Here is a 13,781-nt window from a genome sequence, read left to right as displayed (position 1 = left end):
TGCATTCAACTTAAATGATTTTAATACATTATAAAATATTTAGGTTTTATCATAAAGTTGTCAATTTCAAAATTTAATTTTAAGGGGTTTATTTTTTTAAAAATAAATCTGGATTTAATTTAAATAAAAAAATCCAATTTGAATAAAAAAAAATTTTACTTTAAAAAATCATCACATTTTATCCACCCTGTTGATAGCACAATATTGCAGGCAGGAACAGCACTTCACAGGAAAACAAAAAGATTAGATCCTCTAACCGGGATCTTACTGTAATAATTAGGATCACTGCACAAATTACAAAGCAAATAAAGTCACGTTTACATTAAGGTTCCATTTGTACCTGGTGTATGAAGGGTTAATGAACGATTCATAGATATGGTAAACATGTTACAGACACGAGTAGTATGAGTTGTAGATGCTTCTGAGCACATCAGTGGATGATGTGAAGTCAAAGTAATAAGCAACTTATCGACCTGTGGGACTCTGTATTAATAACTGATTAACCATTTTTTAAAACATCTACTGATCATTTATTCACCATTTATAAAGGGAAACAAAAAGGATGTGAGAAGTGAGACACCAGCAGTAGCAACTGTAATGCGTAGCACCCCGACAATGCTTTTCATCCACAGATGGCCAATTGTTTTAGAAAAAACGAGGAAGAATTAGCATCCTCATTTTATTGATGAGGAAACTGAGGCACAGAGAAATTTGCTGAGTTATTTGAGGTTACACAGTGAGTGAACAGCTGAGTTGGAAATAGAGTCTAGACCTCTTGATTTCTAACAACACTCCTATTCAGTTAGCTACTTTGCTCCGTGACAGAGCCAGTACAGTATATTCCACGGAAAAGGTTAATCGGAAGCTTTGTCTTTCGGTTATTTCATATTATTTGTGATTATTGTTGGACGTAGAAGAAGCGTTTTAAAGAGGGAATTGAACAGGCTATTTGTACTAGAATTTGTAACAGGACTTTGCAAGGATAAAAATACATGAAAAAAAAATTACTCCACTTAAAAGGACCAGAAACAGGGCCATTTCAATGGTTAGGAGTTTGCTTTGTACTGGTAATATTACAAATCTAATTGGATACATAAAGCAATGCTCTTTATACTTGATGTGGATATACAATGGGATTTTTATTGTACACTTGCACAGATGGGATTTAGGATTTTTATAATACTTATGGTTTTCCACACTTCAGTTTTCATAACTCTCAAAGCCAGAACAATTTCCTTTACCAGCCTTTAAACGGAGATTGACACTTGAGGAACATCCAGAATCAGCCTTGAAGGTTTTTTTGTATATTTGCTCAGCGTCTCATATCCCTTTTAATTTCCTCTACTAAAGTCTATTTCAATACAACGTAGAGTCAAACTCTACATATCATAAGATATAGAACACTCTCTCCTCCAGTGCAAAGGTGAGGTTTCCTCTGGTAGATCTGTGTACAGTGGAGGCACCACCACCCATGACTGGGCTGAAATTGCACCGCTTGGTATGTCATTACAGGAAAGTTACTGAAAAGCTCTCCAAGGCCACTGACCCTGTGAGTAAACCTAGACCTGGGGTAGTATGACCCTGGGCTGATTTGAAGCCGAAACCTCCCAATGCAAATCAAGTGCAAACTTGAAACCAAAGGGAAAAATGTTCATGAACCCTAACAAACTGAAACCACCAAATCTGATATGGCCTTGTGTGTTTTCTCTGCCACGTAGTGCAGAAGTTGAGCTATATCAGGTCTACACACACCCCAGGCTGTTAGAGGTACACTGTTTACATTGAAATGGGACTCTGTAGTTACACACAATGGAAGGAAAACCTCACGCCTTCATTAGGAAAATTCGTTGTTTTGCCTACATAGGGTGTTCCACCTCAGTCCACGAAACTCAGAACACTGCAGTGTGAGTTTATTTTAATGTTAATTGCCATATGCAGAGAGTATCCCAACACCAGCAATTCCACAATATGGTGATTATTTTTCTAAAGGAAGAACCTATTTAGAGGCAAGATTTGACTTTTGTCAAACTCTAGTAGCTCAGCAGGCCTGACATTTTTTTGTTTAGCATTTTGGGTCTGAGCATAAAAATCTTTGCCTTTTATAAGTAACCAATCACAGTCCATGTTAGAGCTGAGTAAATAATTCATAACAACTCATTTACTTTATGAATCAACCCTTTTTTTCCGGTCTGCGAACACACTGTGATTCTCTCAGATTTATTCATGATTTAACATGAGTCAAATTTTTTCACCAAGTTAGTTCTGAGCTCGGAAATCAGAGCAGCATTGCACAGTTGTGCTTGTCATAGAAGCTGGACAGTGCTGATTCTGCTGCATGACTGGATGAGCTTAAACACTTACAGTCAGGCTTCTGGTGTAAATTATTGTGGAAAGAGAACTTCAGCTCCACTGGGAGGATTCGAATATTTCCACAATCCTTGGTGCTACTAAAACACAGTCCCATGAACGTTCATGGGAAGTGAATGTCCTTTAAAAATTGCACCGGGAATATTCTGCAGTATTTGCTAAGCTCATGACATTACAGAAGACGGGAAATGGTTGGCAGTCAATGCAAATTTGCAGCTCTCAGCTACCTTGAACACAAAGGTACCATGAGGCTCTCTCCATCCAAAAGTCTCCACAACCATACTGTTCATGCGAGGCCAACCAGGAGGCAGAAGTGGACTGTTCAGTGGACAGCCTAGTCAGAGGACAGGTGAGCTCCTGAGAATCCCCCACAGTTCAGAGTTGCTGAACTGGTAAATAAGCTTCCCTCACCTACACACCACAGCCCCTTATGGGCCTGGACTCTGCTCCTCCCCATGGAATACACAGTGGTTTCTACAGCCCTCCAGCTGTGAGAATCCCCTTGAAAATCTCCCTAAGGAGAAGCCGAGATATGGGACCGTTGAAGACTACCTGCCTGAGTGGCGGGCCCATTCTCCCACCTGCCAGTCCTAGGAGAGAAGTGGTGCTGGCTGGAGGGGGAGTTGGGACCTACCAACATTGCTAAGGAGTTGGGGTCTGAAGGGACCTGAAGAATTCAGTCTGATAAGTCCCTCTGTAGCCCTCCCTGACCAAGTTCTGATTTAGGGCCCAGCCATCTCCAGGCTGTGTTGCCGCTTTAAAATTTCTCCCATGGCTGATTGCCACTCCGAGTAACAAGCTCATTATTCACGTCTCTCTGTTGCTCCTCATTTCATGGGGACATCACTCATTGAAGTCCCAAAATCAACAGAGTTCCATGCAAATGTGGTGTCTTCCCCTTCCCTGATGAAAATTATTGCTGGCAGCAAGAAAGCAGAGATGGGGCAGAGATGACCAAAAGGGACTTGTGCTGCAGTAACGGAACCCGCAGCACTTCCTCTTCCCTGCAGGAATAATTTGCTGCTCCCTCTCATTTTGACCCATACGGCTCCCTGCCATTGGACTCTGGCAGTAGTTGGAGAGGCAGGACCCTCTTGGTTAGGATGGCGAGTCTCTCAGTCTCATGGCCAACGGGCTGAGCGCCGGTCGTAGTTAGTAGAGGTGCAGACTTGAATGGCCACAGGATACCCCAAATCAGTATCCCATAGCAAAACAGACAGGGGTGCTAGAAGCTAGGAGACTTCCACCGTCCAGTAATTTCACATATTCCATGGGCCAGTAGCCACAGAGGCAAGTTTGGGATGGATGAGCTGAGTTTTTAAAGAGGTGGCTCAGTACTCTCAACTGCTCATGTATTAACACAAAGTAGCATAACGCAAGCCCCGGACACGAAGCTGAGCCTGTTCTTACCTCGTCACATGCTGCACATCGAGGCTTCAGGCATTCAGCGTGGTGTCTGCCACAATAAATCTTCCCCTCTTGATAAAAGTAGATCAGATCAACCAGCAGTTCATTGCAGACAGTGCATATGAAGCATGGTGGGTGCCAGCAAATGCCGTGGCCTGCTCTGGAGGCAAATACAGCGATGTCGCCTCCACTGATTTGGCCCCCACACTGGTAGAAGAAGAACAAAACAGGAAGAGGGCTTGTTTGACAGGCCATGTTTCAGAAGCTGACTTACACAATGTGATAAAGCAGGAGCTTCCCCCGACCCCTGCCTGACAGCTCATATGTTTGCATCCATCAAATGAAAGCTGGTTTTGGTGTCACCACCTCTTTGATCTTAGGCTGTGGTTTAGGGCAGCCCGGAAGGTCCCTAGGCGTTACAGTTATCGCTCTCTGGATGTTAAAGGCAGAAAATCTGCACAGTTTCTCCAGAGGACAAACAGAGAGAATTCTTGGGACACTAGTCGGCTACAATTACTACAGTGTCCCAAAGCTGGCTTGACTCCGGCTCTGTGGCAGTGTCTTTGCAGGGTGACCAGTCAGATCCCACAGGCAAGCATGGTGCCCTCAGGGCACATTTCCTCCTTAGGCCTGTAAAGGGGGGAAATGGCCTTCCTGGCATGGCTGAGTTTCCGCTGCTTGGGGAACTCTATAGAAAAGCCAAATGGAGTAACCTCCTTGGCCAGCTGGTCACTTATCACTGCACTGCAAAACCAAATGCTTCTGACGACTTCAGATGTAACAATACTGTCTTTTCACTTACAGCTTCCTCAACGGAACACCAGGGGCCCCATTCGTCCTTCCTCCATCTCCTGGCTTCTCCTTCTTCCAGCAGTCGCCCTTCCCACAATCCACTCTCTAAATGCCCCAAAACCAACCTCCCCTACCGATCCGGGCTTATTACTCAACTCTCCCCTCTTGCTCGCACTGGGCTGCTTCCCTGGGGTTTCCCATTCTGGCTTCCAGCTGGTTCCCTCATTGACACTCTGGGTGTGAGCTCAACCTAACTGCCTCAACCCTGTTTTGGGGGTCAATAGCCAGTGTTGCAGGAGTGGTTCCTCTGGGGAGCACAGGCTGGAGCTTAATTGGGAGTATTTCCAGCTGTGAGGGGGGCAGGATGGGTTGGGACACCTGCCTGGACTGAGTAGTGCATGAAATTGACACCACTGCCTGGTACCTGACCTGGGAAACCCCTAAAAACACCCAGCCTGTTCCCACTTGGGAGCTAGCCAGTTACCTAAGGGATAAATTCAGGCTTCTGGCAGGAGAACCTGGATGCAGAGGTAGAGAGACTGCAGTGCATGCATGTAAATACCAGGTGCATGTATTCCTTCTCCATAGGCACAGGGGGATCAGATGTCCCAGTGCCCAACACAGGGACAAGAATGGCTTACTCTCATTTAAAACAATCCAAACTGATCTATAGCCGCGCTTTCCACGGGGTAGTAAACCCCAAGTGAATCAACGGATGCCACTGGCAGAATAACAACATGTCCCGTAATTGGCACTTACCTGTTCGCAAATGGCTCCAGTCATGGTGACAGGGAATGGTCGAACATTGCCTCTCCCTAGATTCTCCCTTTTCCTCTGATTGCTGAAGAGTTTTAGCTCCCTCTTCTCTTCCTCATCCAATGAATTACAATAGCGGACCTAAGAGGCAAGCAGGGATACTTTGCTTTACCATGAACAGAACCACAAACGTACCTTTTGTTACTGTGCCTACTATTTTCAAAGCTCGGTTGATTTACAGTCAAGTGAGAACTACTCCCCTGAGACTCAGCAGGGGTGATCTGGAGTAAATGCAGTTATGCTGATTCAGGCTGGCTCAGGATCTGGCCCAAGTTTGGAAAGGCTGAGACCATGAGTGCTCTTTATAATGCAGTAGCAGGATAGTCATTTAGTTCCTTCAGTCTTTTCATGCCGGAGGTATTAGAGCAGCCCAGTAATGGCTCTCCTGTAACACCCACTTTTCCTGAGTTTATGATGTGCTACTAATTATTTGTATGGGATGAAGACTCTATGCCCAGCTTCAGCTAAGGATTTATTAGCGATTCCAAATTTTTTTTGGGGGGGGAGGGTAGGTGGGAGGGAAACGGCAGGATGTAAACAATCAAATTTATAATCTCACCAAAAGTTCAGCAAATGAGAGGTTTCCACAGCTCAGATATTATTTTCATGCTTACAGATTTGATCTGAAGCTAATTTGATCCCAATGGAATTGGGTTATGGCATTTGGGGAGAAATGTTATTGCCATGAGCAGTAACAGGCCCAAACCCACATTCCTTACTCACAGGAGTAGAGTCATCGAATTAACTGAGTTTCAATGGGAAATGGATGCCTAACTCTCTCCCTGGTTGCAGAAAAATCCTAGGATCAGGCCCCTAACTTGTAACAGCAAATTACATATTTATTTATTGTCAGGCACTGCAGACTGTCAGGGAGCTGCTCAAGCTCAAGGCCTACAGGATGGGCCGCTGAAGAATTTGACTCTGTCCTCACCGCTGTTCAGAATTCTTCTGGATTCTGAGCATTGTATTTATATGGCATCTTGCCAGGCACAGACAAGCACATTAAAATATGACCTAGATAAAACAAGTTACGGACACGTCTTTCGCAGAGAAGCAATGTGCGGATCATTGTTTATGCAATGGAACTTCATGAGATATTCAAGTTCAACATCCATACTCATAAGAAAAGAATTTAAAAGATGGGGCCCTTTTTTGCTGTCTTATAAATAACACAGGATTTAGTAATTATCTGAATACACCTTAAATTGCTGTAAATGGTTTTGACTGGAAACTCAGAGTTGAGGTTCAGCGTCTATAAAATCACAGATCTTAACTCATCTTAACTCAGCGCAAATACAAAATCACTCCCTGTTTAGAGACATTTGCAAGCCCTCGGTGAGAAAAAACAGGACTTTGTATAGACTTTTGGAGTTAAGTTAAAATCTAGCTCCAGTTGATTTAACCGGAACCTTAATACAATTGTAACAAAGTTTTTGCCTTTGAGTGTAGAAAGGTTTCTTTGTTTTGCACCCACTCGATTTTAGGAAGATGAATTTTAAAAATTAAAGCTAAAATTTGACCTTTAAAAAACAAAACAAGAGCTTCTAAATATATAATATATCTATCACCTTAATAGGGACTTAACGAGTAAGGACCTCAAGAAATTAATATTCTATAGAAATTCATTTATGAATATGCAGAGAAAGAGCTCCCTTGTCTACAAGTTTTTAAACCATTCTAGAAAACGTAACAAAGAATTGGATACTTGTTTTCGAATGCTGTAGGTTGGTTTAAAAAGTTAGGCGATTAAATTCTAGAGGAGTTTTGCATGAGGGAGCTTCCAGTGATATGTGACAGTGAAAGGCACCTGGCCATACCATTTTCATAGCACAATATTCCAGATAGATGATAGAAAATGTAAAAGTTTATTGGTTCTTTTTAAAATGAAATCAAGAAAACTCCAACTGAAAGCTGCAGTAACATACACAAGATTCTTTCAGTGGTTTGGCTAATCATGACACCAACGCTAAATTAAAAAGGTGCATTCCCCTCACCGCCAAATATGATATACTGCAATGTTTAAATTATTTTTAAACCACTCACCTCATTGTCATGCGGCGGCAGTTGGTGCAAAAGCTGCTTAATGCGCAATTTCTCTCCAGGACTGTTCACATAGGGCACTTTGTCTTCCGGGAGGCAGCTGTAGTACTGGTGAACCTAAACATTAAAAAAGGGCACTGCAGTACAATTCCTTGATTGACTTTGACACATTCTTCTCCACTGACAGAACAGAACACTTGGAGAGCAAGTGGTCATTAAAAATTAAAGGTGCAAATGGAAAAAAAAAGCCTTTAAAGTTAAACCATCCAGTTATTCTATATCTATATATCTATATGGAAACAAAGCAACTCAGTTTGTTTTTAAAAAGCGAGAAAAGAGGAGATAGCAAGAGTTTCACGTCTAACCTAATTCTCAGGGGTTGTGCTTTACCGTTTTCTCTGTTAATGTCCATACTGTTAGCATGTTTCCCTTGGTCGGGAGAATGTGTTAGCACCTGCCTTTGCAACAGAGGTTAACAATGCTACTCCCTGGCACCCAGCATGTTACTGGGTACTTTAACCTCCACCTACTCTGAAACCCTCAAGGTCTTTTCTGTAACAATTTGTGAAAATAATCAGCAGATAGAACCTGTTGGAAGGCTTGTTTTTCTCTTCAGTCTCAGAGTATATAATTAAAACAATTATTTAAAAGTACAGCACGGTGGAGCTCAATGTGCCCGCCTCCTAGGAGATTGTGCCCACCTCCTAGGAGATCCCGTGCGTGTGTATGTGTGTGTGTTTGAAGTACATGCATAACTCCAGCTCATCAGCTGTCTGGCTGATATTGAGGCTTGGCTGAGGGCTTGCTGGCTGAGGCTCAACTCAACGGAGGCTGTGGTGATGTCTGAAGGCTTGGGAAGAGCGCCCCTAAGGTTTGACAGAAATTAAATTGTCCCCCTTTGTCCGCTCACTGGTCAGCTTTGAAAATTGCAAAGAATTAGCGATGGGTATATACTCAGCTGGCAGCAGCGGGCCAGTTGGCTCTCTTTAATCTGTGCTTGGTTAGAAGGGTGCTGATCTCAGTACGGTTCCTTGTGCCTTCGCTACCTTGAGGTTAATCTCCAGCTGTGCATCTCTACTTTATGATTCTGTAGAAATTGAATCTAAAGCAAGATGCGGCTGCCTGCTAATTTAGCAGTGTTTCGCTCAGACAGCACAGAAGCTACAGTAGCTTCCTACCAGTTCCTCTGTGGAATTTAAGTTGGATTTGGCCTATGAAGTACCAAGGAATCTGACCTTCCTGAGAGACCACCTCTCCCCTGGTGCCACCCCACTGCAACTGCAACTAGGGCTGTGGTGCCCCAGCTAACAAGATCTTTCAAAGGACAGAAACTAGGGAGAGGGTCCTTTACCCTGGAACTCTCTATCCCACTGGTGCTTTCAGATGGTTGCTGCCCGACTTACCTCTTCTCTTGGGGGCCTTTTCCCAAAGGATAAGTGAGGAATGAGGAATGCACGACCAGCAGAGGCCAATTTATATTTTGAGAGTAGGAGAGGTTTAAGGAAGATTTTTCACCCTTTAAGTGGCCTGCCTTCCTCTAGCCCCTAAAGCGCTTATGGACACCCCACATCCCAATCACCAGGGCACAAAGGGACGGATGGGGGAGCCATAGCATGTTAAGGGGGAAATCTGGCCAGCATACCTAAGGGACTGATCTCCAATGGGGCTAGTGCTTCTGAGGGCTCGTTCAGACATGGCGTTATTCTGGAATAGCTATTGTACTTTAAGGTCACATCCTATCTTAATCTGAAACAACTTTCAAGTCACTTGGCTGCTTCTGAAAATCTCCCTCTGCCTCTTTATTTTGGAGTCCTTATCTGAAGCAATCCTAATCTTCAACCCTCCCATTATTGCTTTCATACTGATGATGAATTTTTACATGCCTCCATATGTATTTTTGCTCTGCTGATAGCAAGGGTCTTCCATGCAGTATGGACTGCTGGATCCTGAGAACCTACTGGGCAATATACAATGATCCAAACAGATGGCACAGAATTAGTTTCGCTAATGCAAGAGACAGACAACCAACCTTCTAGTGTGGAAACCAGAAAAGAAACGGAAAGTTCCAAATAACTCTTATTTGAAAATAATAACTCAAATACTAAATACAATAATACTTACTTTGCATTTATAGAGCATCCTTCATCCAAGGATATCCAAATACTTTACAAACAATTACGCCTTACAACACTGTGCCAGGTAGCAAATATTGCCCTATTAGGAACGACTAACTGAAGCGTACAGATGTTAACTGACTTTTCCGGGGTCACGTAGCTAGTCGGTAGCAGAATTACTTATACATTCCAGCAGGATCTCTGACTGTCATACCTTTCATCTGAGCGCTGGGCTATACCACCCTCCATATTAGTGAGGTCTGCTGATTTTTCTTTGCAAGATTTCCACTCAAGTGTCTGTACCGATAGCTTAGCCTCTTTGCTCTGTATCACCTGGGTTCAGATTGTTGTAAATAAAGATCTTATGCATAATGTGCCCTTGAAGTTGAAGGAGTCCAGAAATAATGTCTTCTTGACTAGCTGCCAAATTACATTATGTTGTTCAAGTCCCTCAAGTAATGAGCTGTAAGACACACACTGTATGCTAAAGGGATGATGGATCTAATGCAGGTCTGCAATCCGGTTTCTGGTAACTAGGTGTTTGTTTCCTGGCCATCAGACAGAAAGTTCTGCACGTATGGCCATTAGTGCTTCCTCTGGGGATTTTTCAGTTTAATCTCAGGAGATCCGCTGGAGCCAGCTCCCATAAATTTAGCAAGATATTTCTGTAGGGATGGGCAAATTAATTTGGAAAACAAAACAAAATAAAACAAAAATAGCAGGCCCAGACCTGCGTGGCATTGCCTAAAATGAACCCGAAACATTTTGTCATATTCAGATCACCTTAGGCAGGCCTTCCACGTGGTATCTGTCAATCTGCAGAGTCAGTGGAGGGACTGTCCTCACAAAGATATGTGTCTGTTCCCTACGAGTACTGACCCTCCTCTCTGAGGAGGTAATGCCTTGGGACTGCCACATGATTCATCATGTGGGATTTTGCACAGTCATATTTCCCCCAGCTGATGTTTTTGCTTGTATTTACCCAAAGAGCCAAACCTTTGCCCCAAACGGGTGCACTCTAACAATGGAAAAACAGAGTGGTCATTATATTTTGATGCTGTTACTGCCCACAATGCACTAGGTGCTTTCTAGACATTAAAGAAGGGACGGTCCCTTCCCCAAGGAGCTCATGGGTTAGGGACATGGAGACAAGTTGGGGGAAAGGGAACAATTATGGTTATTTTAAAAAAAGTTTGCTTGATTCTCAGGAGGCAGCACAGCAGGAGTGAGTCTTTAACCTGGTCAGCACCTGCATTCTGTCCTCCCTGCACATCTCCCATGATAATGACTGGCGCCTGGAAGAGAAATGGATGAAGTGGGGAAAGAGTACATAGAGGCCATGGGAAGGGTTCCAGACCCAGACACATGGACATCGTCTTGCCCTGGAACACCAGGAAGGTCTCTGGAATGTCAGCTTCCTGGGTTTGGGGAAAATCGGGATACCCACAACCTGTCTTATTGCTGATGTTGTGAGTGTGTATGTAAGAACAAAGCCAGAATCCAGCCTTTTGTACACTGTTGTTTCTTTTTTTTAAAGGAAAAATATAATTTGTTTATGGCTTCTGGAGCAAGGAAATGGAGATCCAGCTTCTGAACTCTTGATGTGCTAGGAGCTGCTTTTTACCTTGTGCATTTATAAAAGGGCTGGTCTACACTACCACGGCAAATCAATCTAACTTACACAACTTCAGTGACGTGAATAATGTCACTGAAATTGATGTAGTTAAATAAAATGTATGGAGATATATTTATCTCCTAGAACTGGAGGGTCATTGAGTCCAGTCCCCTGCTTTCACCAGCAGGACCAAGTACTGATTTTTGTCCCAGATCCCTAAGTGGCCCCTTTAAGAATTGAACTCACAACTCTGGGTTCAGCAGGCCAACGCTCAAACCACTGAGCTATCCCTCCCCTAGTTAGAGCCACTGCACTGTGTAGATGGGAGAGCATCTCCCATCGACTTCCCTTACACTTCCTGAGGAGGTGGAGTACACAAATCCATGGGAGAGTGTTCTCCCATTGATTGATTTAGCGTGTCTTCACCAGACCCGCTAAATCAACACTCGCTGCATCGACTGCAGCAGTGCCGATCTACCGGTAACTTTAGAGAAGCCCTGAGTGTCTGACACCTTAAGTGAAGGGTCCCAGCTAGATATTGAGGGGGATATCCTTCCAAGGTGGACAGTGGACCTGGTGTGTGAGGTTCCATTGTGGGTTTTGGAGAAGGGAGTGCAGGTGATGGACTCTGGCACTCCGCCCACATGGAGTACAGCTCTATGCCCCAATGCAAAGGAGAAGTTGCATCAGAGCTGGGAATCTTTCCTACGCAAATCCCACCCACCCCCATCTTCCTTGCAGTGGTGAGGGCTTATTACACATGCAGAAATTGTAGGCTGAAGCAGCAACTGTGGAACAGCTCTGCAGCTTGGGGGAGAAAGATTCTTTCCCCCAATGCATCCCTCAGCGATATGATGTGGGCACAGGACTGAATTCTTTTCTCTAGGACTGGGACAATCACTGAGCCGTCCATTGAGCATTCCTGGCTGTGTAGAACAGATGCTGTCTGTATCCATCCTACAGAGGTTTTTTGCAGATCATGTAGTGTTTAACACACACACAGGTTGAAGTCCCTTTATCTGAGGCATTATTGAGTAGAGCAGGACAATTTTTAGTGTGTGCACGATGTAACTTGCTGAAAAATGCAGCTAAGGGATGACCGAAAATGTTCATGAATTCGAATGAGTTTGGAAAATAGTTTTGGCTGCAAAAAATGGGGAAGAAAATCAAAATAGTCAAAACGTTTTGACTTTTCATTCCAAAATGATATTTTGTTTAGAAATGGAGCTAGATTTAACTAAAAAAACCCCTAAAACTACTCCTGAAAATGTTTCATTTTGGGTTGGACAAAATTTTTGTTTTGTTTCAGTGAGAAACATTTTTAAATGGTCATTTTGGATTGACCTGAAGCAATTTTTCTCCTCTGGATTTTGTTGGTGTGCCACTGAACCAAATTATCCGTTATTTGCCCAGTTCTATTACCGATTCATCGGCTTTGCTGTGTCCTGACAGACTGCACCGAGATTCAGCCAGGTTGCAGCAGGAGAGCATAAAGTATTGTCTCACCCAGTCTGAGACAAATTCACGTGTGTGAAAGGGAATCTCACATTTGATGGCAATTTTCTCTCCGTACAGAAGGTTCACATGCTAGTAGGGGAAAAAAATAGTTTGGAAATAAATGGGTTTTCAACTTAGAGCAAATGTGCCAGGAAATTAAAGTTTATACCAAGGAATATGACAAATCCTTGGTGTTAACCTAGTTTAGAAGCTGTCACAGTTCTCTATGTTTAGTCTATTGTTTAGCTGTTTACTGTACCCTTAATGCCTTTTGATATCAATTCACAGCTGGATAGGAAGTCTAGTTTAATGGTTACAGGAACTGTGAGGCAGGAATCATATGTTCTACTCTTGGTTCTGCCAAGAGTTTCAACAACATCCATTAATTTGTGGGGGCCAAATTGAGATACGTAGGCCTAATTTCAGAAGCGCACCAGCTTCGTTGAAAACTTTCTTTTTCTGAAAGAAAATGGTATTTTTGATTAAACAAAAAACTTTCAGGGAAAGTTTCTGCTTTCTGTGGAAAACTTCAACTTTTCACTGAAAAACCTAAAACGTGTCAGTTTTCCTTTTCTTTCTGACAAAAAGCCAGAATCATCCCCAGACTCTCCCAGCCCATTTCCAAACAGCTCTAGTGCAAAGCACCTCCAAGTCTGTGATGTTAGTGAGAACGGTACAGGCCCTAAGTGACTGCCTGTTTGTTTTCATTTGTACAGAGCTAGCTCAGTGGGGTTCTGCTCTATGACTAGGGCTTGTAGGCATTAGGTAATACTAATAAATAAATACATAAATAAATAAATAATAATGAAGGAGAATTCAAGATGGGCATCCCACATAAGTAGAGACGTCTGAAAAATTTGTTCCTTCCAAGTCTGAGTCTGCTTAACTGTGAAATGGGCATAATGTCATTTGTCTGCACACAGTGAATCATTGTGCTTTTAATTCATCACAGGTAAAATACAGATGGAAGATGCTATGTAAGGACCTAATTCAAAGCCCACAGACATGAATAGGAGTCTTTCCACTGACTTCTGCAGGAGGTCGGAAATGCATATAAGATTTGATTACACCACAGAATTGTGTTGTAGCGTAACCCAAATAAATCTTTTTTACTGTTAATTATTTTTAATTAC

At 43.1% G+C, this 13,781-nt stretch overlaps 1 protein-coding gene across 3 annotated transcripts in view; it reads right to left on the bottom strand.

The window, feature by feature from the left end:
- Positions 1-13,781, bottom strand: part of PRICKLE2 (prickle planar cell polarity protein 2) — a 192,542-nt gene that overhangs the window by 33,471 nt on the left and 145,290 nt on the right. For all 3 annotated transcript variants that reach the window (XM_032801038.1, XM_032801041.1, XM_032801040.1), the window contains 3 exons: positions 7,426-7,539; positions 5,326-5,463; positions 3,778-3,981 (listed from right to left, as the gene is read on the bottom strand). In XM_032801038.1, the coding sequence (XP_032656929.1) occupies positions 3,778-3,981; positions 5,326-5,463; positions 7,426-7,539 (456 nt within the window). The remainder of the gene's footprint in view (positions 1-3,777; positions 3,982-5,325; positions 5,464-7,425; positions 7,540-13,781) is intronic.

Source organism: Chelonoidis abingdonii, chromosome 17, assembly GCF_003597395.2.
Source record: "Chelonoidis abingdonii isolate Lonesome George chromosome 17, CheloAbing_2.0, whole genome shotgun sequence".
NCBI lineage: Eukaryota > Metazoa > Chordata > Testudines > Testudinidae > Chelonoidis > Chelonoidis abingdonii.
The sequence above is the reverse complement of the archived record's forward strand: the minus strand, read 5'-3'. Positions and strand labels throughout refer to the sequence as shown.